We start from the raw sequence: 27,819 nt of genomic DNA, 5'->3' as shown, positions 1-27,819 counted from the left end.
CCCCTGTGAGACTTAGCCATTAGTTTATTGCAAAGACCCATGCCAAGCTGGTTTAATTTTATTATCTTTTTTTCTGTCTGTTTCTCTCTCTCTCTCTTGTTGGTAATGGGCAGGTGAGAAACCCCATCAATGCAGCATCTGTTGGCGCTCCTTCTCTTTAAAGGATTACCTAATCAAACACATGGTGACGCACACTGGCGTGAGGGCGTACCAGTGTAGTATCTGCAACAAGCGCTTCACCCAGAAGAGCTCCCTTAATGTGCACATGCGCCTCCACCGTGGGGAGAAGTCCTACGAGTGCTACATCTGCAAGAAGAAGTTCTCCCACAAGACCCTGCTGGAGAGGCATGTGGCTCTGCACAGTGCCACCAACGGCACGCCAGGAGCCACCGGCACTGGCGCGAGGGCCGTCCCTGCCGGGGTAGTGGCCTGCACGGAGGGGACCACTTACGTCTGCTCTGTCTGTCCAGCTAAGTTTGACCAAATCGAGCATTTCAACGACCACATGAGGATGCATGTGTCAGACGGATAAGTAGAATCTCTCTCTCTCTTTGTTATGAACAAAAAAATAGAAACAACAAAAAAAGCTATGGCACTAGAATTTAAGAAAAGATTTTTGTTTCATTTTTATCTTTATTTTCCTCCTTTTTTTGGGTTCGTTTCGTTTTGTTGTTTTTGTACTACATGAAGAACTGTTTTTTGCCTGCTGGTACATTACATTTCCGGAGGCTGGGTGAATAATAATTTTCCCAGCCTCCCTCGGATGGTGGCCTTAAGGCCAGGTAGTGCTTCATGAGCTCCACTGGTTGGATCTCTAGCTACTGGCCTCTAAATACAACCCTTCTTTACTACAAAAAAAAAACAAACAAAAAAAAAACACAAAAAAATTTCAAAAAACAGACAGAAAAAACAAAAAAAAACAATTTCTTTTTTCTCACTTGTGAAGAGCACTACAAAAAAAAAAAGAAACAAGACAAAATATATTACAAATCTACAAGGCCTACTGTCGTTATAAGTACACCGCTCGCAGTGTTTCAATGGACATAATTCACAATGCTGATCGCTTTTGGACTTCACAGTATCCAGTTAGAACTGTGGAATATTTTGCTTCTGGTTGAGCAGCAACCAGAGGAAACAAGGCCCTGCTGGTTTCCACCACGTGTCTGCTTTCTCACACACACACGCATCCACAAACACACAAAAGGGCTGAGGGGAGTGCGAGGCAGTGTGGCTTGGATAGTGTGGAGTCCCTGCAGGGTGAGGAAGAAGAATCAGAGGTTCCTCACCTGGATTCTGCTCCATCCCACGCTCTCTGGTGCACCCTCTCCGCTGCTTTTCCCATACCACCACCACCACCTTACAGCAGAAACCAAGAAGATTCAGACAACGAGCAACGGTGGCTTTTTTGTAATTTATTCAGTGTCTTCGCTGAGCCCAGGGCCTCAGCACAATCAAGAGGGACTTTCACAGAAGGCAAAGAGAAACACAGAGGAAAATCAAAGATATCAGAGGTTGCAACCTATGGATCTAGGTACAAGAGAAGGGTTAGTTCCCACAATCTTTGCAAAAAAAAAAAAAAAAAGTTGCATCAGGATTTATTCTTGTGGAAGAAAGAGGAATAGAGGGTGGGTGGGGAGGGGAATAATAATTAAAAAAAAAAGAGTTCTTGGGACTTTTTTAATTCAAAATTTTATAGAGGGGCAAAAGTGACGTTTACCAGATAGAATGCTGATTTTTTTAATATATTTACAACAGTATTTGTGTAAAAAAACAAAAAAAGTGAGATTGTTAAAAGTAATTTTTCTTTGTTTTCTTTTTTGTTTTGCGTACACTGCCACTAATATCTTCTCTTTTATTATATATATGAATATATATATAAATATATATTTTATTTTAAATTGAGACTGTTAAGGTTAGCTAACCTGCTTCCAGATAGAGGGGGGGAGGGGAGATGATCTTGATTTTTATTTTAAAAAAGAGGAAGGAAGTTTCTTAATTTTCTTTTCTAGTATTATTCTCTCTCTCTTTTCTAATGGAATCAAGAATTACCTGGGTCGATGAGGGGCTCTGTGAAGTCATCTGTGAGTTTATCTACTAGAGTTTGTGCATCCTGCAGTATCATTTGAACTGCTACTTTGTTTTTGAATTACGTGGTTCTCTTTTTGGCTCTTACCAAGGTTCTGTTGTTTCTTCTTTTGGTTCCATCTTAGAATTTATTTCTGCTGAAGGGTGGTTCCTTTTGAGAAAGAGATTTTTCTAGCAATGTTCCCTTGGTTTTGGGAATGATAGAATCTATAGTCTTTTCTTTCTTCTTCTTTGAAAAAGTAATGAAAGTTTTGGAAGTGTGTAATAAACTAGGATTTCCCTTCTTTTTGGTCACTGGACAAGAATTAATCTGCTGTATTGTTCTCTCATCCCTGCCTTGCTCGCTAGAGAGCTTCCATATTTGTGTGGGAATCTGATCCTGCCCCTGGTAATTTGCTGATGCCAAAATAACTTAAAATGTTACCATTGCGAATAATCTTCCCTTCCTCATTTGCAAAAACGTCTAACTGAAGGGCCACATCCCGCATTCTCTGCATACGCAAAGCTATGCAAGGAATGTAGGATCAGTGTGAAAGATTGATTCCTGATCTGCATATATATGTTGGTGTTTTGTATTTTGTTTTATTGTGTTTGGGCTGGTGTTCTCCCTAGTTGTCTTCTGTGTATCTGTGTGAGAATTTTTCCCCCAAAGCCAACTCCCAAAGTACATGGGTCCTTAGTTCAGTTGGATCAGTGTCTGACACTATCTTTGTCATGCTTGAAATCCATAGCGAGGACTTGCACCAGCTGCACTCTGGACTTTATATTTTAGGCAGAGAAGAAGCACCTAACAAAAATATGCAAAAAGAAAAAAAAAGAAAAACTGCTAGTTTAGCTTTTACTTGTGTCTATATATAAATTAAGCTTTCTTAAGTTTACAAAACTTTGCTTGTGAACACTGAGCATTTCACATGAGACATTCTTTTATGCTGGACGACTTTCTAACTGTTGACTTGATAGATCGCCACATACGATTTTGCGTGTTCTTTACACCTGCAGCTTCAGTATCGGATGTCTGTGATTCAGCACAGGTAACCTCATTGCTGTGTTCTACACCTGTTCCATTACTGATTTATTTTGGGGAAAAAAACCTGACAGGTGGTTCAGTCTCAGAATCTTTCTGTACCCTGCAAGGTATTGTTCAGCAGATCCTAAACCTTGAAGCCCTGACCCTCAGCTGCAGTAGGCAGTATAAAGAGACTTTGTGGTGAGTGCCAGAGTAGATGAGTCTCCTGTATGGTAACATCTTTTGGGTTTTACCACTTTGTTTGGGTAGTTTAAGGGGGCTAGAGAAGGAGCACAAGTTAATTAATAAATAATGTTCTCGTAACACACTGGTAAAAGCAACACTGGCATGTAAACCAAGAAGTGAAAAGACAAAGCCTAAGACAAAGAGAGGGAGAACCAGTATCTGCCATGTAAAGACACACTAAACCTGTACAGAAAATAAAAGATCTAGAGACAAGGGTGTGCAAGAAAACGGGGAAGGTGAACCTGTACAAAAGGATTGAAGGTCTTTCTGTGGGGAAAGGAGTTTTTTCTGAATGAAGATTTTTACCCATCTTAAAAATCTGTAGCTGCTCATTTGTCATCTGAGGTCTGGGGAAAAGCTGTTTAATTTGCTATTGCTCGATCTGGTGAACTAGAGTCAAGATGTAGTGTATTCTGGAATATGTTTCTGATACTGGAAGAGATATGCCAGTACAGGAAATAAGAATCAAGGTTTATGTCCACCAAAATCTGAATACTGTGGTGTTTAGAGAGAAAAATCCTATCTAAATTTTAATTCTTTGATTTTGAACCTTCCCTAAATCAAAGAAGCATCATCTTTGAAATGCAAATTTATTATGGGACCTAATAAATTTGAAATTAATTAAAGATCCACTGTGAATTAATTAAGGATGTCCATTAAAAAAATAAGCAAATTTCTTTAACATAAAGTTAAGGCATACTAGAATTAATTCTAAATCACTTGTTGAAGAGTTTAGGCCAAGGTCTTCACAAATGGTGGCCTGAAATATAAACTGATTTTGCTGAACCTTCCAGGTTCAAAAATGAGTGACTTGATTTTCTAAAACATGGAGCAACTTGCAGCATGACTGTAAATGTAGCTGAAAGTGCTCATCGGGTCACTAATTTAGGTGCCCTTCTGTGAACTTAGGAGTTCAAACATAGACCCCTTTATCTTTTAAAATGTTAAATTCTTTTTAATAACGCTTCCTCCCATCTGTTGAAATACTTCTTTACTACTTGGAAACAAGTGCAGTATCTGAATGTTACAGGTATGTTCAAGCTGCAGGTGTTGCTGCAGTATTCCTTAGCAGACAGAATACCTGTGGTACGCTAGCAGTGGCGATGATCTACGAACTGCTGTTGACAGAGTTTGAGTGCATCCTTCTCAGTACACTTGAAAGGCTTCCGTCAAAACACCCGATAAAATGGTATGAGAAAGAGCAGACTGCAGCACACTTCCCTGTGATGGAGCACACAATATCCCGCATTCCTTGAGCCTGATTCTCACCTTCCCTAAAGCTCTGTGTATTGCTTCAGCAATGGAAAAGGGCATTAAATAGGACATGAATTCAAGCATACAAATCAAGGCCTCTCTGCAAGGCAAAAGTGCAATAAAGGAAGCCTTAGAGTAAATGAGAAGTAAGTGCCTTCTCTTACTGCTGCTGAGGCTGATGAAGTCAATTGAAAATGTAGGACCGGCCAGAGCAGATCTGCCCCGTGGTCCACCTTGCCCAGTATTCTGTCTCTGACACATGGTCAGTTACAGATGATTTGGATGAAGATGAAAGACCCCTGTTGGATAATTACAAAGTAATAAGCATAAGAGAGAAGATTTATTATAATCCTCATTAGCTATGTGTCTGCTTATAACCTAAAGACATAATAATTTATGGCCTTAACTTTTTATCCCACATAAAAATTATATATTGCGGCAGATAATTCTCATTATCCTTTAAAGATCTAGCTTGTTAACTCCTAGGTGGCCCCAGTGCTGTCCTGTGGAAGTGAGTTTCTCAGGTTAATTGCCACCTTATTGAAATGATTCCTTTTCAGGTTAATTTTGTTGCTGTTCATTGAAATACTCTTTTTCTTGTATTATGTGAAATTGTAAATCAGAAAAAAATTCACTTCTCTTGCCCGTTCCACTGAAGTCTGCCTCTCTCTGGGAAATCTGAATCCACAAGGAATGCAGGACCACGATGTCAGTGTCTGCTGGTCAGGAAGGAGAGAACAGCTACCGAGCGTGTGCATGTGTGTGTCTGGGGTGTGTGCATTAGTGAGATTGTCCTACAGTGATCTCTTGCAGAGGGCTAGCAAGTACAATTTGTAAAGAATGGGAACATACCAGTAACATACAGCAGTCTAGAAATAGTAATACGATATTTCAGTCTGGTCCCTCCTCTCACAAAACCCCTCTCAACAGTCTCTCATAAGGGGAATAGGTGTAGATATTTTGCAGGATCTGCTCTGGGGACACTTTTTCAGCAATTGTCATGCTCCCTCTAAGCCCGCTTCTGGCCCATGCTGTTAGTTACTTGCAAAACCAGCTCAATTTCACAGTGAGCCAACAGGGAAGAGTGGCATTTAGTTGACTTTCTAAGAGAATGCGATTTGCCTTTGCTCTAAGATCAAAGAGGCCAAGTGGTACCCATTTTTCTTGGTTTGACTTCTTTTTCATCCAAAGGAGAGTTGAGTAATAACCCATATGCCATCAGCCCCCTCACTTCTTACCAGCCCCAAACTGATCGATTTCAGTCGACCTTGGGCTGCTTGATCAATGCTGGATCATTCACACCATGGAGGATCAAATCTCTTGCCTTTACTGAGTAATTATGGTAGCATGTCTTGCCTTGTTTTTGTAATGAAAACAAAACCTGTAGGGAGAAGGTACAAAACATACTATTTGCAGGAGTGCTGAGTTCAATCCAAAACCAAAAGTATCTAAACCATTTCAAACATGATCAGACCTTCGGTATGCCTAGGACTGTAGATCTGTGACCCTCTGACAGTCTTGTGCTAAGGAAATCTTCCAACTCTCACTGCTGATTTGCCACTCAAAAAGAAATGCAACATCAAATTAGCACCTGGTGGCTGTTCTGTCAAGGAAAACTAGACCTTGGTAATCCAACCCTCTCAATTCAGCATCCAGCTCTTCTGAGCTATTGAAATAAACCTGATGGAAATGAATCAGCAGGTAGCCTAACTGAAGCAGCATCTGATCAGCCTAAAGCAAAATAGCTGCTTTTCACATTGCCTGATTTGTTTTTATGCCGGCTGTGAAGATTTGTGGAGGAGTAATGAGATGAAAACTTGGCCCTGAGAGGTTCTGAGCCTCCTCTGCTCCCAGGAGGCTTGTCACTCAGTAGGGTCTGGCCCCTAAAGTGATCACAACTCTGCTGAGGAAAGGCTTATGAGAAAGTACAGGTAATGCATTGAGTCTGCAGTCTTGAGTTTGTAAATGCAATGAAAACCTTCCCCAGCACATGAGCATCCCGCTGACAGAAACCAAAGCCAGGTAGGAAGGCCGTGCAGAGTGGCAGATACTGGAAGTACCAGGTTTCTGCAGCGTGCCCAGTAAGAGAGCCAAGCATATGAAAGTGGCCTAATGCCAGATTTGTGTCCGTCGAGCGCTTGTTCTGGCCGTGCCAAGTCAGTGTTCTTGCTGCTGTTAACCTTATTTGTCCTGCTAGAAGTAATAAGCTCTCAGCTAACTTCCTTTAAAGCTACTCGGTGATCCAGTTCATTTTAGCAGGAGCAAAGAAATCCCCATATTTTGGCAGATGACCAAGCTGGGAAATTTGGAGAGAATTTTAGTTATGTGTATATTCTTCAGACTGACTTGGACGAAAAAAAAAAGGGGGTTATGTGTTTGTTAGCATAGAACAGACAGATTTGGTCCACAAGGGAGACACTGACAGACAGACAACCTGTCTGAAAAATACGAATGCTTTGCTCTCTTAGACCTGTTGTTGTGAAGCACAAGGAGGAATCTTTGTTCCATTTTTCTAAGAAAATGTGTAAATGAGAAACAAGATGTATTAGGTAATAGTGTATATCCACCTAATTATTCCCAGTGCTAATACCTAATCAACTAGATTAGTGCCTCTAGGAACAGTGAAAATGTTATGCATTCAGTGTTTCTATTTCTGATCCCCCTCCGCTATAGTTCAGGAGTAACTAAGATGAAAACAGTAGAGTTATAAAAATGCAAAATTTTGGTGAACAGAAGAATTGTTTCCCTGTGTATACCTGCCAGTATCTGGACAAATACCCACTCTGAATTCATGTTTATAATTACTAGGATACCATTAGACTATTTTGGTTGAAAATCTGTGTTTTTAGTGAAAAAAAAGCCCACAAAGTTAATAGATACTTTTTCATTATATATTTAACAATGGTGTGCTGGCTTCTTTTTACATTTTAGCCTCTGCAGTAGTGCTTGATCCCCAGGCATTGTGAGAGAGTCCAGGTGCAGGAGAAGCAGAGCTGACTGATCTACTGTGAATAGGTCTAAAAATTAAATTGTACCCATCATGTGCTTTAAATCACTATTCACATTGCAAGTTGGTAACACAGCTAAAGAGTTTCTGGGTTTATTTCAAAATATAAGGAGTCAAATATAGTCCAAACATAAATCTAGCAAAGTCACATCAGGAGAAGAATCAGTCATGGTGGTTTTAAAATGCCAGTTTCCACAAGAATTGTGCAATTAAAAGGTTTTAAAAGAAGAGGCTGACTCAGGATCTGCAGAACTCTGCTACCTTGAGTCTTCGTGCTGTATGTGATCACAGTTTCTACCACCAGAACTAAGGCTGCTTCACTAACTGACTTCCTTTCCCTGCAGTCGGTGAACTGAGATATTTGTGCACAACCGCATATGCCCAAGGAAAACTCTTAGTGTCTCCCCTAGGAAAAGCAGTGTAACATTGAAGTAAGCAGACCAAGAAAGTCTTCCAAACACTCTGTTAACTGTATTTTTAAACCCCCAGTTTACACGTTTTTCTGCAACTATTTTTCAGAAAGCAAAGAGCAGTAAGATACTTCTTTGGGAAGCAAATACATACAGCCTTGATTGAATACACTACACCCTCATATAGAATTGTTGCCTTAATTGCATCAAAAAATGCAGAAATGCATCTGAGCAGTATGGAGTGTACTTACATTTCGTATCTGTAGCAAAGTTTCATCGAAAACACTCTCTTCGTATGAAATGTGTTATATTGTGTTTTTCTGTTTGAGAGGGTAGGGAAGAGGTGAAGAAGTATTAGTGAGGCACAGTGGTCTCTTCATATTGGACGGTGCTTTGCAGCTGATTCTTACCTCAGTTACAGCTCCAGGTTTGGCTTTTTCCAAAGTGATCTATCTCCTTTTGTTCGGGTTGGCTGACGTCAGCTCCCTGCTGGAGGGTAAATCCTCATCCTAAACCAAATGACTAATACAGGGGTAAGGTTGTGTGATTTGATCACTGACTCCAGCCTCACCAATGCCAGTGGAATTCATAGAGAAATCTAAGGAAAAGCTGCTTCCCAGTGACAAATTCTTGATTTCTATCAGCGCAACCTGTATTGGCACTTTTGGGATTGCATGTATGTCACTACAGAGGAAAGTAAGCCTTTTGATGATTTAGCTGTGATTTCATTTAAGAAAAACGTATTCTAACAATATCCTTTTGCTGCAGCAGTATCACTGTACAAACAAAAGAACTGCCAATATGCCATCATGTTTGAGAACTTCTGTCCAGTTCAGCCCATAGGGACATTCCTGTTTCCACTCCTGGTGCAAACTTTATCAGCTTGCTTTGTCATGCAGCCACACCAAAAGCATCCCTTGTAAATGCTCTGTGTCAGATTGGGTTTAGGTGTTACAGTAGCCATAGCCTTTTGCAAGGTCCCCACTGGGATTTACCCTGCTGGAAAATCTGGTACCAGTGTAGCAAAGCATTCCTTGCTTCAGTTATTTTCCAGGCAGAACTGCAGGCTTTTACAGTGTGCACACTTCCTCCAGGCTGACTTCTTGGTGATCCTTTGCCAAGGTCACAGTTATGACACTTGAGGAGAGTGCAGAGTTTGGTTAGATACTTATTACTGTCCCCAACTGTCCGGTTCTGCGGTGTCCTGTTCCTACAAAATGGACAGGTATCTTTCTGAGATCTGTACTTCTAATTAGGCAGCTTTTCTACTTCACTTTGCTCCTTTTCCTTTTGCCACCTGGATATTGTCACGTTCTTTGCTGAACCTTAGAAAGTCCCCTAGAAGTTCAAAACCCGTGCGGAACAGACACTGTTTGCCTAGAGAGAGCCACCACGTCCAGCAAGCAGGGTTACCTTCACCCACCTGCCCTGAAATACTTCACAGCTTTCTTCCTCTCGTTTTTTTCCATGAAGTCCTTTACTTTGGTTTCTCACCTAGTCAGTTGATACCTATGGGATCTTTGAACAAAACCAAATTATGTGGCCACCGTGTGTGTGTGTGTGTGCGTGCCGATGTATGTGTGAGTACGCATGTGTATGTGTGCGTGCGTAGGCAGATAGCTAGCCATCTCTTTCTGGCTTTACAAACATGTTGCTAATTGAGTGTGTGGACATGCATGGTTCAGGAAAGGGTTTAGATGAAGAAACGGTTACAGCATTAACTGTGGAGCATTGGCCTGAATCCCTATGAATTTAATGGAAAATAAGTGCACTATTTATTTAAGCAGTGTATATGCACACATATATTCATAAACCACATTCTGTCTGCCGGATGCTCTTAACTGGATGTTTGTCCAAGGAAGGTGTTTGGCCTCGTTGAAAACATGACATCCAGATTTGATCCAGTGTATTTTTGTGTGTACCTGTTCTGAAGGGAAGGCTGAAGCATGCCTCCCAGAGCCTTGTGTGGTCTTTCAGCCACAAAATAAATAAACCAGTCCAGCTCAGCAGGCTTCACGAGCAGAGATGGGCATCCATGGCAAGTGACAGCTCTGGAATGATATTCTTGAGTTCAGTCACTCATTTCCATTGAATTTCAACATGTTCACCTGACAAAGGAATAAAACCCAAGCAAAATGATCTAACTTGCCAGTTTTGTCCCCTTAAAAGAACGTTAAAAATTATCAAGTCTTTAATAATTAGCAACACAGTGTATTGATAGGCTCTGAAATACTCTGGGTCTGGAGTCTCTAGTATCCAAAGCGCCATATCAAACAGCTCTTTCCCCACCTCATATACTCTGAAACGTGTTGACTATGAGTATCTTTACAAGTGATCCGAGTAATCCATTCCAAATGTGCAGTCACTAACAATTGACGATTAGCTTTCACTCCTTTGGTCTTTGCCAAAATCTTTTCAGGAACATGGTTAGTGTGTGTAGAAGACCAGTAGATTTGACAGGAGGAGAAGTAGTTGGTCAGTGAGAGTATTCAGTATGGAATCCATGAGAAATGCAGGATTTCTAGAACTCATTTTGCGCCCATTTAGTTAGTGGGATGAATAAGGATGTTTAGCTACAGCTGCCTATTTTGGTATCATGTTGGCCCTAAAAGTAGCGTTTTATTCTTTTAACTCTTTTGCCCCATTGGGGGGTTGTCCTTGTCTCAGAAAGGGTAATTGGAGATTGGGGGGTGGTGGATTTTTTTCTTTCGTTTCACTCATACAAAGTTGAGTAAATGTTATTCCTTTTCTTAGATTGGTAGCATTTCCCTTCCCCTTTTGAATAAGATGATAAATGCAACAATTTTGGCTGGTTGATTTTGGGTGAGGTTTTTGTTTTGGTTTGGGGTTTTTCTTTGGTTAAATGTACATTGTCTCTCTATAGTCAGAATGTCTGTGACTGTAACAGTATGTATTTCTTTTACTGGAGAAAATAGACTTTTTGGGTTTTGTTAACAGTACTAGTGACTTTGTGGAAAATGACAAGTTGCTATTTAGATCTGCTTAGTTAAGTACAGTACACTACAATACAGTATTTCTGAAAGCTAGAACATACAGTACACAATATATATAGCAATTCTATATCAATATTATATACATAGTATAATCATTTAACTTTTGCATCTGCCTATGATCATAGAAGAATAATTTTTCACATGTATCATTCACAACCCAATCAACTGCTGCAGCTATTTGAAGCATTTAACAATCATTATTACAGCTCTAGTGTGCTTTTTCATATTATTGGCTTCTTTATTGTCTTTACAGTAATTTTTTTCAGGCTTTTTTAAATCTCTGTGTAGCAAGATATAGGAAAGTAATTCTTTTTAAGAAAAGGTAAAACAGTATTAGGCTCTACAAAAAGTTAGAGATTGTTCCCTGCTACCCTTTCATATCAGAAGAACAATTAATCAAAACAATTAAGGTTATCTATTAGCTCTCTTCTAAGATGTCCTGTTATTTCATTTGTAAAAGTGTATGTCAGACTTTCCTCTTCCATTCCTAGCCTTGGAGAAAGATTCCGCAAGTGGTCTTTGTACTCTTTCCAAGTTCTGTTTCTTTAGTGTTTTAAGATTTCCAAAAATGATTCTCTGCACTAACTTGGGGTACAAGAAATATTAACCTCTGTACAGTTATGCTAATTGTGGCCAGTGGATTTTGCCAGGAATTGGATAAATACCTCCATCCACCACTATTAGTATATTTTACGTATCCACTTGATTCCCCCTCCTTTTCAAATGAAAACATCTGCAAGTTTGAGTTTCAGTTCAAAAGTTTTCCAAGCTGAGTGTTGCCTTTGTCATCTTCACACCACGTTGCTGTTGGTTCTGAGTGTGGGGTCAGTCCCACTCGATTTTAATTGTCACCACAGAGCTGCTGAAAAAAACGTCACCAGGGATATGTCACCATCCAAATAGCCCAGGGGAAGCTGATTGACGCCAAGCCCACCTTATGGCTTGGGGTGTCCTTTCTGTATTCTCCTCTTGCGACAGATGGCCCAGGCAACAAGTCTAGATCCAAACTCCGCAAGAGTGCAGACTTACAAGAGCATGGGAATTTATGTTTGCTTTTCTAATTCGGGTACATCTCAGCTGACCTTCATTCCTTTTGTCGATAACATACCGCTCCTGAATGAAACCGGGCAAAATCAAGTGGATGAGGGTTGTGGAGGAGGTATTAATTGTATCTCATTTCTCCTAACTGTGAAGACTGGAAGAAATGGGAGATGGTCACATCAAACTGTGCTTTCACTGAGAATGAGGAAATCTGTGTCACTGCAAATCAATAAGCTTAAAAGTTACTTTGGAGTGGGAAGAGAGGGAAAGTGTTACCTATGCCACATCTTGGGATAATAAAACAAGAACTTCAAGCATGGGAATATCAAGTGCTGGCGTTCCTTAGACACTCCTGTCATCTGCCATTTGCACTTTCGTGGAGGCCACTACCACATCCTTTTTCTTTCTACTTGCAGTTTAAAAGTTACGGTCTTCCATCAGTGATCTCTTAAGTCTGGCTTTTCTTTATTCTGTGTATACCCATTTGTAAGGGAAGGAGGAGACTATCCTCTCGACATTAATTACGCAGGTAACAAAAGTAGCTTACCCTATTGCATAAGGATGGGCTTTGTCCCGTTAAACCAAACAGGTGCCATTTCTCAAATTAATTCCAGTTAGCTGCTGCAGTGCTGATTCAGTGGTCCACATTTTCTGACCATGGTCTTTGCCTTTTCATTTGACTGAATGCTGAATCGTACATATTTTCATAGAGAGTGTTCTCACTTCACTGAGAATGCCTGATCATTTAAATGGCTGCATACCCATTCCACGCTTCCCCTGCTAATCCTTTGTAAGGTTCAGTAATTCATTTAAGATAATTACTAGTTTAATGTGTTTCTTGATTTAACTTCTTTGTTGCCTTTTATTTTTCCTAATGCTTTTTTAAACACCTCAGTTCATTTTGCATCTTATACAGTTTACAGTTTATATTTTTAGGCTAAGAAGTGGTTTTACAAACAGGATGGTACCAAACAGGTAGATTATCCACACTAGAGATTGTACTTTTAGAACGCAGTGTGTACAGATACAATTGCCTAAGGGAAAGTGAAACTAACAAAATAATCAGCTGGTGAACACTATTTTAACATATCTTTTACATAAAAGACAATCAGTCATTTGTGAATCCAGAAATCTTGCTTTTTTTGAACATGTATCCTTTCTTTTTCATTCTCTGAAGAAATACTAATCTTGAGAATTGTGACGTTCTAAGAAATTCATTTCATATGTGCATATTTTCTGCTTTTCTAAGGAGAGAGAAAACAGGTGATACTGGCTTTACAGTTTTACAGATTTTTGCATTGGAGATTTCCCTTGAACGATATAAACATCAAGGGAAGACTCTTGTCCAAATATTAGCTTTATTCTAGTATATGGTTTTCATTATGACTTTCGTTTTCCATCTCCTCGTTGACCAAGTAGACCTCCAGGGTTAATGCAAACCATGGTCTCAGGTTTCTGTGGTCAACAGCATTTATATTCAGCTCCTTTTTGCACTTCTGTTCTGTGTTACGCAGCTTTTGAGGAACACAACAGTCGCAGTAGGTAACACTGCCACCACCAGAGGGAGAACCTCCTAAGAGAATGTTGCTCTATGCTACAGAAAGGGATTTTAAAGTTCTTCACTGCAAGGTTGAGTAAGAGGAGAGCCCCCCACCTTGGGGGTGGTTGCACCAAAGACTGGGGGCCTCCCACGAGAGAGGAATGCTTGAACTCCATACAAGGGACTTGCTCTTCGCCTGTGCCACTTAGAGAAAAGACTGAATCTCCAGTAGCCGCTGCTGCTCATTTATTATCTTCTAAAGAATTTTTAGTTCCTATTTATTGACGGAAGAGGTATACTCTTTCATTTATTGGAGTCAGAATTACTTGTTTGCAAGTATCTTCAGCAAGTTTCATTGTCTTTTGGGGTGCCCTGTTTCCTTTGTCCTATGCCAGGATGTAGCTTGGGCTGCTGGGGTCCTTTAAATCTGGAATGTACCCCCAGATTCATATGTGCTGAGCATTAACTCCCCTAGATCCTTGCTCCAAAGTTCAGATTAGAAAAAATTCGTACAATGAAATGAAGCAGTAAATCGGTAGTTTCCCATAAACTCCACCCATAATGAACTTTTGTTGTCAAACATGAGATAAATAGGCAGGATGTACTGCATGACCTTTCTTCTCAGCATCAGTGAGGTCATTATTATATTACCTAATCCTGAAAATTGACCGGACCCATACTCTGTGGGCCAAATTCTGCAGCTGGGACCCACGTGCTCTTCTGTTGACTTCAGTGCATTTTCTGTGGCAGAGAAAGCGTACATAGTCCACAGTAAGCTATAGTCTAAAAACTAGTTTCATGTAGACCATTTAAGATATCACAGGACTGTTCCTCATAATTTAGCATGTTTCTGCCTAAAGTTTCTATTCTTCATAAAACTTACTCAAGGTTTGATTTCACTCCAACAGGCAGTTGTTAAGGGCTCGGTGATGAAATAGTCTCTGCTTCTTGCTGGGAGGCTTAACTCAAAAGAACTATACAGGGCAGGACAGCTGCTTCCCTTTGAACAAGCCTGGGACTTTTTTTGTCCAAAGAGTCATAAATAGCCTTGGCTTCCCACATGTAGCCTGTTTCAGTTTGATTTGTGATGGGGTATTGATCTTAAATAATTAAATAGTGAGCCACAATGGTGTAGATATATGATAGACAGCAATCACTTTTCCCTAATTTACACCCTTGCTGTGTCACGTTTCTATTGCCAGAACAAAGTAAAAGCATTTGGGTATTTGGATATTTGGAGTTACTTGAGTCTAAGTTTCTGACTGTTTCACCAAGAAGCACTCTGGCCATACCTTTTCTGTAATGGTGATCACATATTCGTGTGGGTGGAATAAAGTTGTTTCTGTGTAATATCTGATTATATAACCCCAACATTCAGGCTAGAAATCAAACTTCTCTGTGGACTTTTTTTTTTTTTAGAAAGTGCTACAGCACTGGGTATGCAGGAGAATGGATGGGAACCCACATAGTCTAGTGTGAACAAATGCATTTCAGCAGACCGGTAGGACACCCTCAAGTACACACAGCTAAGCAGAAAGAAAAATCACTGCTGTTGATTATACTGGCTAAATTGATGGGTTTAGACTTGACAGAAGAGCTAGGAAGCGTTATCTGGTCTGTCTCATGTACGCTCTGGCATGGGACACACCACTGTAGCTCTGCGCCCAGAGAAACTGGGTTTAGGTGCCAGCCCCTTGTCTTGGCTAGTGATTCTTTTGTGCTCTCTTTATTTTTCATGATAGGCTCATTGGTAAAGATAAACAGATAAACAGTAAAAGTCCTTACGGCCTGGCATTTTTCTGTTTTGGAGGTGGATATTCAGGAGCCCTGCACCCTTATTTAGATTCTTTCTCGTAGGTTTTTTCCTTATTTCTGTGCATGTGAAATGCTTTTCTGCACTAGGATGAAACAGAGTGTATCTGTGTGCCTGGAGGCAAGGGCACAGTTCTATCTTTCCAAGAAAGAGAAAAATGAGGAACCTGCTTCAGTTCTTGTTTGGTTTATTTGTTGGTGTTTGCTTTTGTTGACAGTCTGGGGTGGGCTGGACTTGGGAGTGAGGGCAGAGGCAGAAGGCATGAGGAAGCGTGTGCCTGAGCCTAAGTGAAGCAGCGCGTAATATTCCTCTATATACTGAGCAATTACAGTGAGATTAGCGTAGCAGCAGCAGTATTGCCCTAATGTGTTCCTTTTCCCATACATTTCCCTTTCTTGCTCCTCCTTCCCTGATGTGGCCTCTTACAGTGCTTCAGTGGTTCCCCACACTCCTTTCTATAGTTACGAGGGTTGAATGGAGGCTTTTGTGGCTATCCAAACTGAAATTAATCTCCAAACCAGTGAGTACCCCAAAATCTTAGTTGCGTTTTCCCAACTGATACCTTAATGAGTGGCAAGCCCTGGCAGATTTTTTATTTTGTGAAAAGAGAGAGATAGGCTAGGGGAGGTATGGGCTGACTGGGATTCAGTAACCTGCTTGCCTTTGTTATTAGTGACCTTTATTTTGTTTTTCTTACGTGTTTTCCTTTTGAGGTACTTAAGAGCTTATATGCCTGTCATTAAAATTCCTGCTTTTCCCACCATAGCCCTTGACGGGTTGGGTCGTGAAGCAAATCCTTTATAGTTGTGTTTCTGCAGGATGGGGGAGGGAGTTGTCCATGCACGTGCATGTCTGCGTGAGAGGAAGAAAACTAAAGTTAGTGTTGATCTGTCCATTTGTTTTAGGGTGGCCACAGAGAGCTGCCACTTTGAAGAGTTGATTGCACTACAGAACCTTAGCTTGGGCACTGTTAAAATAAGGACTGTATATTGGGAACAGGGAAGCTTTTTAGATTTTTGTATCCACACTTACACATGCCCTTTGCAAGGTGTGCCCTTACAAAGTTTGCATCTGACAACTTTGTGTAAAACCACTACTGACCTTTTTGCTGTATCCATTTAGTTCTCTCTTCTTTCTGCAGCCCCCAAACAATGGCTTGTCTCCTTTCCAGTTTCTGTCATTTGATTTATTGTGTTTTCGATAAATGTCAGATCTGCTAATGAGATCTCTACGCTGAGCGAGAAAACGAGGCATACGAAAGTGTGGCTGGGAGACTGCAAATCCCTCTTTGTGTTGGCGCATTGATACACTTTTACTGAGAGCTGATTTCTTGGGGGCTGGGTGGGGTGGGGAGGGAGTTTGTGCTTTTTTGGTCTGGATAAGGCTTTTTATTTTTGCACTAAGTATGACTGCACTGCACTGCATTGCACTACTGAAATGTATTTACATGTGGTGGGATTGGAAGGGGCCAATTAAGCAGGAAGGGAGGAGAGAAAGGGATAGGCACAGAAAACAGGATGTACCGTAAACCTGACCAGGTTGAAAGAGAACTGGGGTCACCTTTACCTTAAGCAACTAGTCAGACACTGAGATAGCTGTGTTGGATAGCTTCTGTAAAATAATAAAAAAAAAAAAAATAGAAAAAAGCACTATAATAGAAACTGAAGAGGCATCACAGGTTTCAGGGTGCTACAGATCTTTTCCCCCCTTTTCCCAGACAGTGTTCTTTGGGGCTGTGAGAGAGTTAAGAGAACTGCTCATCACAAAAACCAATGTAAGGCTTCAACGTAAAGATACCAATTCCTAGTTTAGATGTCAAAACTTGCGTTGTCAGATGGGACCTCGTCAGAGAGGTTCGGCTGCAATTAGCATCCCTTCAGTATAAGCATGATCGCTCAGCTCAAGAAGTGAAGCCACAGAGCAGGCTTACCAAAGGGGAAGGTCACTGAAAAAAAGCACTTCTTTCTGAGGCTGTTATGGGAACAGTGCAATAAACAGTTATCCTGAACACTCGATTAAAGGTGTTCCAGTCAAGCTTTTGGGACAGAGGGAGCAGGAAGGACATTTGGACAAGAAAGGGTGACATGGTATTCAGTGCAGTAAGTACCATTCAAAACAATACAGTTCCTGCTTAGGCAAAGATGCTGTTGAGCATTTTAAGATCGTCAGTCTGATTTCTCTCGTCAGACGGATAGTCGAGCATTATGAAGGCTTTTGGCTGGAATCAAATGGAATCCTAAGTTGGAAAGTACTTTTAACACTCAAGCTGCATGTTGACCTATGCCTTGGCCATTAACTTTGTAACAAGCATAATATGAGAAAAAAGAAAACAGTAGTAATGTGCAGCAAGATCCATCTCTGCTGTAACTCTTTGTGGTCTACAAAGTCTCAAAAGTTTGTGTTGAATCTCTTCAGTAAGACCATAATTACAACTTCAGCCAGGAGGTGAAACAGGATCATGAAGAATGCTCTGGATAGCAGCTGGGAGAAGCACATAAAACATGAGTACGTCTGCTTTGGTCCTGTAGTGAAGGGACCGCCTGTCTAATGTGTGCAGACATTTCACAGACAAAAAAGGGGAGGTAGTCATCCAATTGCTAAGGCAAGTTGAGAGTAACTGGGTGGTCAGAAATTTGTTTATGCCCTAAATTTCTCCTTAGACTTGAAGCTAAGACATTTTGGCATCATTAGTACAGAGGAATGGATAGTAAAGAATTGCACAATGCAAAGCGGATTGCTGCTGGTCAGTCTGTTGGGCTGCCTCATTTGAGAAAATTGTCCGGAGCCAGAGGAGGAATAGCATACAAGAGGCAGGTCCTGGGTGGGAAAGAACAAATCTGTCTGGAACCAGGAGAGACTTTGGAGTTAAGGATGTGTTTTTCTGGCAAGCTCTGAAATTGCCGCTCTTAGGTTTTATCCATCCTGGCTTGAAAGGACTGGAAGAGAACTGGGGATATCCTCCAGTGTAGTGTTAGATGAGCTACTGAATGGTTCTTCCCTTGAAAGCAGGCAGGGCAGCAGAACACACAGTCTCTTTCTGAGCCATCTGCAGGAATCCTGTAAGATGAAAACCACTGGAAGGTCATCTTCCAGTAATGAGGCAGCGGGAGCCCAACAAAAGCACCGTTCATGTGAGGGTCAGCATAATACAGTGGCAGGAAAGCACCTTTAATTTGTAAAATGGCATTTGCGTCTACAAGAGTAGTGACAGCTACCGAGTCGTGATATGGGAGGAGATGAAGTCTGTCTGCTGAAGTTAATTCAGGTTATGAGCCAATACTCCCCTTTTTTTGTTTAGGTGAGTTTTTGTTTTGTTTTCTTGTTTAAAACAGCTGCATATACTGCTACTGTCAGAGCAGATTTGCATTGTCAAAGAGGAATGGTGGGCTGCTCCGGAAAAAAAGTGAAGCTGAGGGTTTACTGAGCCTGCTGTGTCCAGAGTGCCTTTCCTGCTGTGGTAAAATAAAGAACTTGCGTAGTTTGAGCTGTTCTGGCTGACTGATTGCTGCATATTCCTCCCTTGTGGTGTGACCTGATGGCAACCATGTTTGGTCAAGGCGAGGAACACTGCATGCTTGCAATGCTGTGATAAGATGCCATTTGCACTAGTTTTTAAAAAGTACTGCAACCTGAAGAAGTGGGCTTTGAGCCATGCTCCAAACCCGGGTCTGAATTCAGCCTGTTTAAACCTGATTCCAGCCGATCCAGTTTCAACAAAACTGGTCTAGCCCATGTAAACAGGAACCAAACCATGTTTTAAAAGCCAAATTCCAGCCTGTTTTCACTCAGTTACAGTGGTCAAGCAGATCAGTTCCTGGGCATAAGTTTGATTGTATAGTTTTAATGGCTTTTAAATAAGTTGTTCCTTTTTACATGGTCAGTTTGAAACTAGTTTAACTGGACCTGCATTTAAATATAGCACAAACGCTTTTTTTTTTTTTTTTTCAGCATGGTACTAAAGCCCCATGTAGACAGTGCTTGACTGAGAAACCAAGGATAACTTGAGGTTTATTTTAAGAAGCCAAAACATATGTTGCTGACTAGAGATGCCGCATAAGTTAATGCCCTATTTTTTTCTCCAGATGGAGAAACACTAACTTCCATAATTCTCCTCCATTTGCCATCCTGCTTCATTGTTGCACCTTTTCTCTTGAATGAAAATCACTTTGGCCAGTGGGCTAAATCCAAAACAGAACTTCCCTGTACTGTTTGATCATCTTGTTTCTGTACGTTCCTTTCCTCGTTGTTGACAAGCACTACTGAGGATCAGCTTGAGTTTTTGCTGGGATTATGTGGCATAGTTATGATTCAATAAGATGCTAGTGGTATTTTCAACATTATGGTAATTTTAGAGCTTAGCCTTGAGGAAAATGTTATGTTTCAGAAGTTCCACGGAAAAAATAAAATGCCAGGAATCATGATGGAGTTTCAGCCACAGTGCTGTAGCCAAGTTTGTAGGGAACGCATTTCTGGTGGCTGGTGATGCTGACATTTACAAAGGCAATTTGAAAGCAATAGAACACGTGTACTTTTTCATCCCCGCTGAACTAAGAGAATTTATACTCGCAGAACGATCCCGGAGTAACCTGTCAGTGTTCATCACTTCTTCCCTGGTGGAGGAAGCTAAACAGTCTGTCACATCACCTTAGAGAGTCTGAATTTGCTTCAAGACTGCTTCCAAACGGCCTGCCAGCCAGGTGCCCTCCCTCATTGATTCTGGTATCACAGTGGCTTGCAATTTGTCACATCAGCCAAGGTGACCAAGAGAGAGCCTTGGCCCCAACTAGGAGCCTTTTACCTTTCCTTTTCCTTTTGGTTTTCCATCGAACCAGGAGTGCAATTAGTGGTGAGTACATGGCAGGTCAGCTGTTGCTCCAGATGACAAGAATGGCAAAGCCACATGGCGACTGAGCTACTGTTGTCCTCAAGGACACCAGTAAAGGCAAAAGACCAGGCTCTGGTTGCTGGTGTAGTTGTAAACCTACAGCTTCTGCTGCTTGCCCCTGCAAACTTGTTTTGGTCAGCTATGCTGTTGCCCTCGAATATGCTTTGTGTGTGAAAAACTGAATGCGATTGTTCTGTTGTCTGTCTTCTTTCTTCTGCATCACGGATGTGGCACCAACTTACTCTCACAACAAGCTTGAGTTTTGTTTTGCTGTTGTTGTTAATATGTAATTCTACTGTAGACCAAAAAATACGAAAAGGAGAAAAAATCAGTTTCAAGACATAAAAGACCAGTGAGTGAAAGGTGAAAAAATTTAGGAAGCGAAGGTGTGAGAGAAGCAGTGGTTAACTGTGTTAAGTTAGAAATATCAGAATAGCCTTACCTATTTCTTAACCAATGCTTACCAATCATCCAGTAGTGGGGTTAGATAGCTTTCTTGGCTGATTCATACCTGTATCCTAATATATATATATATATTATTTTTGTTTCTTTGGTATTGCTGTTGCACATCATGTTGTCTTTTATAATGCCTGATTTTTATTGTATTGTACTTTATCAGTCTGTTTTGTTTTTGTTTTCCTTTTGAAGGATGGGAAAAGTAATGTTTCCTTTTTGTTTAGAATTTTTGAGAAAAAAATGCACTGGAAGTAAACACAAACACATTTTGCCATTTGGAAAAAGGAAAACACACAGCCACGCAGTGGAAAAGGCTAAGAAAAAGCTCCCCTCTTCTTCCTTATTATGGAAGCATACTCTAAAAGATATGCTAGAAAGAAAACAAACAAACAAATCGCAAACAAAAGAAGAGAGAAGCCTCTTTGATCCTAGCTCTGCAATCTGGAGTATTTTAACGCAGTGTTTTGCAGGGTCAGGCTCCTAAATGGCCAACAGTCACAAAATCCAGAACCATATGGGGCAAATTCATCCCTGGTGCAAGCAGATATAATTGCATTGAAGTCAAAGGAGGTGCACAAAGGATGGATTTAGCCACATGTGTCCAAGATACAGCTGCCTTCCCCATAGTACCTAAGGCCCCACTGCTAGATTTTATCGCTGTCGAAACAGTTGGTCTTTTGGCTGTGTTAATCGCATAATACCCCTTGAATGTTGTCCAAGGTAGGCAAAATACTTTCCCACTGAATAAATCAGTTCTGGATGCACCTTGGCGTGACACTTTTTGCCTACCAGCTTTCAGCTGTTACCCACTCCCAGCCGTGAACTGATATAATCTGACTCTGGCTGAAGAGCCTGCCTTTGCCAGAAAAATGGACTTGACTATTAAGCATAGTAAAACTTATGCGTATTTAACTACTATGATCCAGAAATGGCCCTTGCACTTTTAAGGCATATGGAAACATCCTCTCTGTCTTTCAAAATGGCAACAGTTCCTTTGTGAGCGAGACGCGGCGTGCTGGCATGTGTGCACGCACCCACGTGTGGTCCCTGGGCTCATTGCCCCAGATTCTTCCCAGATCTTTCGGTGCCTGGCAGTGTCCTGTCTCCATAGTGTCTGGTCATTTGAGTACAGTGGGGCAGAGACACGGGTTGAGATAAATGCAAAGAACATACATTTTAAAAGGCAGATGATTTTCCTGTTATGCCAGCATCTTTGAATCCCCATATCAGCTGATGGTTTTTCCTAGCCTGACGGCTTTCAATCAGTTGTTGTAACCTTGGCTTTCTCTGTTTTGTTTTCTAAGGAGGGAATGTGGGGTGGGGAGAATAATGAGGTGTTGTTTGTAACTTCACAGTCCTGATAGTTGGTTTTTATCTTCCATATTTTATGCAAAAACAGACATTATAAGTCAATAAATAATTGTGCCCTAGGTTGAAAGTTAAGTGTTCAGGAAAGGAAAAAAATGGTTGGCATTTTTCTACATTTTTGTGAAGACTCTTTTGGAAAGGAAGGGTACATATTTTTGTTGTGTAGTATTTTCTATTTTTGAATGCATTTTCTTGGTACAAGACTGTTTTGTGGAATTTCTTTTCTTTTTGGTGAACACATTATTTAAAAAAAAAAAAAAAAGAAAAGAAAGAAAAAACTAATTGAAAAGTTTGCCCTTAAGGATATGCTGCAGTTTTGAGGTTTAAAATAAAAAAAAAAAAAAACATTCAAGGCGCGTGTTAAAAGTTGGGGGATTGTATTGTTGGGAGTTTTTTTGTAATTGTTACAAGAAGAAGTTTGTAGCCACTGCTGTTTATTTTGTTTCAGATGAGTAAGTAAAGGGATTGTTCTTGTGTTATTCTTTTTTTTTTAAAAAAAAAAAAGTTATTTATGAAATGTCACAAACACTGGACTGTGAGTTTGTGTGGAAAGCATTTTACCACCCTGTGTCTTCATAGAGCTGTTGGTGATCCTACTTCTCATTACTCTGCCTTATGACTTCCTGAGCAAATTGGGGGGGGGGGGGGGGGGGGGGGGCGAGGATCTACATGCATTTCTGAGGCAGAGACTCGGGGAGAAAACGCAAAACAGTGTTTTGGAATCCCAAAGCCAGGCCGTCAGCTCTACTTCTCCCATCTACCACAGGAATGAGAAAGACTTACAGCCACTGGCAGAGAAAGAAAACTCGTGGTACCTGGACATGGCAATGCGCAAGGGGTTAAGTGACTGAGAGCCACGATGCTCATAATGACCGCTGTAAATGACATCCTAGTTTCTCAGTCAGCAGCTCCCTTTGTTTGCCTTTCATCTGGCCAGTGGCTTTTGTGTCTGACTGACCAACCAACTGAAACCCTGAGGATAATTTTCAGTCGCTAATCAAGCCTTTTTGGCACCCCAGCAGTGGGAGTGACCGGCAGCAAGCGCTGCTCATTTTGATCACTGGTTCTGGATTTGAGGAGAAGTAGAGGCTGAGAGCGACCAAAGAGGTGTGCCATGTTCTCAATTTCTGAAGAACAGGCTTAAAAAGACTAAAGCAGTGGTCCAGGCACTCATGGGGCTGGAGAAAAGGGAAGGAGGAAGACACCAACAGCCATAACAGAAACTGGAGATATGTAACTGGGCTACATTCGAGACCAACCAGACTTTTTCTTCCTGGACAATAATGCAGCCAAATCTTGAGACTGTCAAGCAGACAGAAAGCTGAATGTGGCCTTCATTTCTCCTGCCTTTCCTATTTATTCTCCCTCTTCCTTTGCCCTGAGATTTCTTCTCAGTGAGCACCTGCTCCACTGAGCACTTTTTTGCCCTCCACCTAAACTGCCCGTGCTTTCAAAACGTGGGTTCAGTCAGGACTGAGTAAAATCATGTGCCTTCTTTTTCCCCTTTTGTAATTCTACCAACCTCCTCCCCTTCCCCAACTTACAGATGTGAGAGACGCAGGAGGAGGCTCTTTAGAAGTGCTACTTGTCTACAGGTGTCCAGCAAAACAGTAGGGTGGTGGTGAGAGGAAGGGGAGTGGAGAGATGCTGTTAGCTCCTTTCCCTTCCCACACGTAGCAGGTCTTCCCCAGGAGACATCCTCCACCACCACCTCCTCAGATGCTCCCCTCTCCTACCGAGCAGTCGTGGCGGGCACGGAGTGGCTTTTCTCTCCCATTCCTGTCCGAGCTGAGCGAAGCACTCGATTTCAATTCATGCCGTTCACAAGCATTTACATTGACAAGACAAATGCAGTTTGTGGCCTTATCAAGATGACTTTTAAACCACTAAAAGAAAAAAAAAAGGCAACTCATTTCCCACCCAAGGTTTGCGTCACTTCTAAAAACCCAGTCCATAGCAGTTTAGGCTCCTTTGATCTCAGTCCATTTTAATGATGGTGGCCAAACTGGCCAGCCTAGAGCTTAAATGCTAGACCGTCTGGTCTCATGCTTTCTTTGCTATAACCCCTACTGTCTGCTTGCTTTTCTTACTTTCTGCTATATTCTCTGCTTTTCGAGGCAGCCCTAGCCTTTGGGGAAGGGTGAGAGGAGCCAGTGGGATCCTGGCTCTGGGAAGGTAGTTGATGGATCGTTTTCAGCATTTTAGCAGGAGAAGGATATGCCGGCTGCCACAGCAAATGTGTATTATGATGGGCTGACTGCAGTATTTTTAGGGCCAAGAAACCCCACCCAGTTACTGGAACATGGCTTGTCCCCGGGTCAAAACCACGGAGAGAAAAGAGCGCTTTGGCATAATGGAGAAGCCACTTGCAACCCACAGCTGCTTGTGGGCAAAGACGGGGGCCCGACTGCCTCCTGGCTTCTCTGCAGGCTTGCCCACTGCGCAGCCAGTGCCCCTGCCTCCTCACGGGAGCCTGCTGCGTTGTAGAGGCTTTTCTGGTTGTAAGAACCGGCGCAAAGCGGCCCCCGAGTAGTGTCCATCTGGTGGGCAAGCACAAGGGTGGGCTCCTACCCGTGCTGGCCCTCTGCACAGCAGGAGGCACCTGTAGCACCTGGGTGATGGGAATGAAAAATCCCTTCTGAACAAAAATCCCCTTTCCATAAACGATCCAGTAAATGAAAATGTTGTGGACGGGGGACTGGAATTTCATTCTTCAGGCTGGGCTCTAGAGCCAGGGAGGAGCAGCAGGGGAACGGTGTAGTTATTCCCCCTTCCCGATAAACGGTCCGCATGTGTGCATGTATATACAAGAGAAACCGTGTATTCCTACCCGCCTTTGGTGCTGATGGACTTAAGGCATTTGTCCAAGGCTTACTGTTGACACACTTAGAGACCATAAGAATAAACTCTTTACCACATGCAATATTTCTCCCCAAAAAGGGAGGGAGGGGGAGAAGAGCAGTGCGGTCAGTCGGGATTGTTAGGGTTGGATTATTTTGCATCTTTTATAAAACTGTAATTTCAACAGTGCCTTATTCCTAATAGATGCTGGCACTTGGGACACACATGCGATGAAAGACAGAACTAGGGAGAGTCAGACGTGGACATCCGTAAGACAGAGGTCATTAATCATCGTAAAGGAAGCTGTATTGGGAATGACACAGCTATGTCAGAATTGAAAACAGTTCAAATATTCAACCTCTAAAGCAATTTCCCTTCCACCACCTCCTGCCTTCCCTCCTTGCCAATGGTGCTGCCCAAGAATAGCTGCCTACACCGAGGCCTGTCACTGCCCCATTTGCTTTTGGCGTTGTCAAGTCTGAGGAGTTTAGCGTAGTCAAGCTTTCCACTGCTATCGTGTTTTCCATGGGGTATGTGAATGCCAGTTATTTTGCTTTAAATGCACTTTAAAAAGAAAAAAAAAAAAAATCAAATCAAAGCTCCAGACTGTTTCAAATACATAGGGGAAGACAGTGCATATGTGTTTGAACCCAGTTCACTTTATCTCCAGTTAAAATGTACTCCATGCAGTGTGTATGTATAGAACAATGTGTATGCATACAAACACACATGTCAACCTTAAATATCAGCAGACTAACCTTTCTCCTTAAGCTCATGAAACCAGATGCTACACAAACACAGCAGCAGCAGAGGAATTATGGTTGGGCTCTTGAAACAGATCACAAAAAATAAAAACAACTACTTGGTCCTTTCTGTACATTCAATAATTACAGAAGGAATTGGGTTGTAACCAGAATAAAAAGGAACGGTGCTAACTGAATGAATGGGCAAAAACAAATAAATAATAAAATAGACAAAAACAAAAACTCAGCCCAGTAACGCAGTTTGACTTTTATGCTAATTCTCACATTGGGTTGGTATGTTACTTTTTTTTTGTTTTCTATGAAAAAAAATCACATCTAAACTGATCCACCACCACCACAACAAAAAAGATGCAAACAAACTAAAATGCATCCTGCCCTGAGGAAGCTCTTGTTTATGGAGGATGTCAGAAGTCTCAAAACTCTCGGCCTTGCTCTCACGTACCACATGCTCAATCAGTCCTTTTTTTAAAATGTCTGAAACTGATTAAAAAAAAAAAAAAGAAAAAAAAAGAAAAAAAACTTTTTGAAGCACCTTACGTGGCTTCCCATTCCCGGAGTGGGAGCCACCTTTTTTTCTTTGAGCACCTTACTGATGTGTTAATGCTATCTGCTGTCTTTTTGTTACCCGTGGGCCGAGTGGCTGGCTGTTGGCACGTAGACGCGAGCGTGCGGGGGGGCGAGGGACCGGCCAGGCGTGTGCTGCCACGCTCCACACGTGTGTGCACCGGCCTTTCCGCAAAACGCTACACACGCACACCGGAGCGCGCAGCCCCGCGGTGCAGGGGGGCACCCACCCACCTTCCCATTCCTCGCCAGGCGGGAATTTCTTGGTCGGTGTTGGCTCTGTTACATGGAGGGGAGGAGTGGGGGAGCTAAACGGTGGAGGGGAGAGCACGCACGCATGTGTGTGGATGTAAAAAAAAAATCAACAAAAAAAAGGGGACGTTTTCTTCTTTGGGACAAAGAAATTCCCAACAGTCATTTGATGGTGAGTGAATGGGAAACTGCATCCAAGCCTAAATCCGGGGGTCTTTATGCAGGCAACCACCACTGACTACCCTGGGGGCCGTCTTGCCAGCATAGAGACTGCAGGATTTGGCCCCAGAGCGGAGGAGATCCTCCGCAGGAGGCGGGTCTCTGCCGGCACCCGCGCATGTTGCCGTGGGCATATGTGTCATGAGACGCCCACCCACCCGCACAGCCGCGTGCGCACCGCCGCCTGCGCACACACAACACGCACCCCACACACACACCCCCCACCGCTGTACAGGCATCTCTCGAGAAACATGGTTTGTGACGATGTGAAGAGCAGGTCAAAAGTTTTGAGGGGTTAAGTTCCTTTTTTTTCTCTCATTATACTCTGTAAATGGTATGTCAGTTATCAAAAACAAGCAAATAGAAAATTGTTAAATAAAAAAAATACCTTGCATACGCCTTTTCTATCAAGTGCTTTAAAATATAGAATAAATACACACATCCTGCCAGTTTTTTCTTACAGTGAGAGTATCCTTACCTGCCATTTAATATTAGCCTCGTATTTTTCTCACGTATATTTACCTGTGACTTGTATTTGTTATTTAAAACAGAAAAAAAAAAGAAAAAAAGAAAATTAACTGTAGCGCTTCATTATACTATATTATTATTATTATTATTGTGACATTTTGGAATACTGTGAAGTTTTATCTCTTGCATATACTTTATACGGAAGTATTACGCCTTAAAAAAATACGGAAATAAATTTTACAAGGTTTCTGTTTTGTGTGGAAGAGTAATTGATGTTGCTAAGAATGATGTTTGTTTTTTGTTTTTTTTTTTTTTAATGTTACCAGCACTTTTTTTGTAAGTTTCACTTTCTGAGGTATTGTACAAGTTCACACTGTTTGTGAAGTTTGAATATGAAGGAATAATTAAAAAAAAAAAAAAAAAGACAAAAGAACGTGGCAGGTGTCTGTGTGCATTTCTTTCTCTCTGGAGGACACGGAAGGTGGATGGCGAGGTTCCTGCGGACCCCTCTGAGCTGTGACGCAGCGTGGTGTGAGTCTTGCTGGCAACAAGATCAGCCAAGAACTTTTATTGTGTTGGGATCATT

The 27,819-nt window shown here is 41.7% G+C and overlaps 1 protein-coding gene across 8 annotated transcripts in view; it reads left to right on the top strand.

Moving 5' to 3' along the window:
* ZBTB20 (zinc finger and BTB domain containing 20) overlaps positions 1-27,663 on the top strand; it is a 519,609-nt gene extending 491,946 nt beyond the window's left edge. For all 8 annotated transcript variants that reach the window (XM_056341444.1, XM_056341443.1, XM_056341442.1 and 5 more), the window contains one exon: positions 114-27,663. In XM_056341444.1, coding sequence (XP_056197419.1) covers positions 114-532 — 419 coding nt within the window. In that variant the 3' untranslated portion in view covers positions 533-27,663. The remainder of the gene's footprint in view (positions 1-113) is intronic.
* Positions 27,664-27,819: the final 156 nt, after the last annotated feature.

This window comes from Falco biarmicus, chromosome 5 (genome assembly GCF_023638135.1).
Source record: "Falco biarmicus isolate bFalBia1 chromosome 5, bFalBia1.pri, whole genome shotgun sequence".
Classification (NCBI taxonomy): domain Eukaryota; kingdom Metazoa; phylum Chordata; class Aves; order Falconiformes; family Falconidae; genus Falco; species Falco biarmicus.
This window is presented reverse-complemented; position numbering and strand designations above follow the sequence as displayed.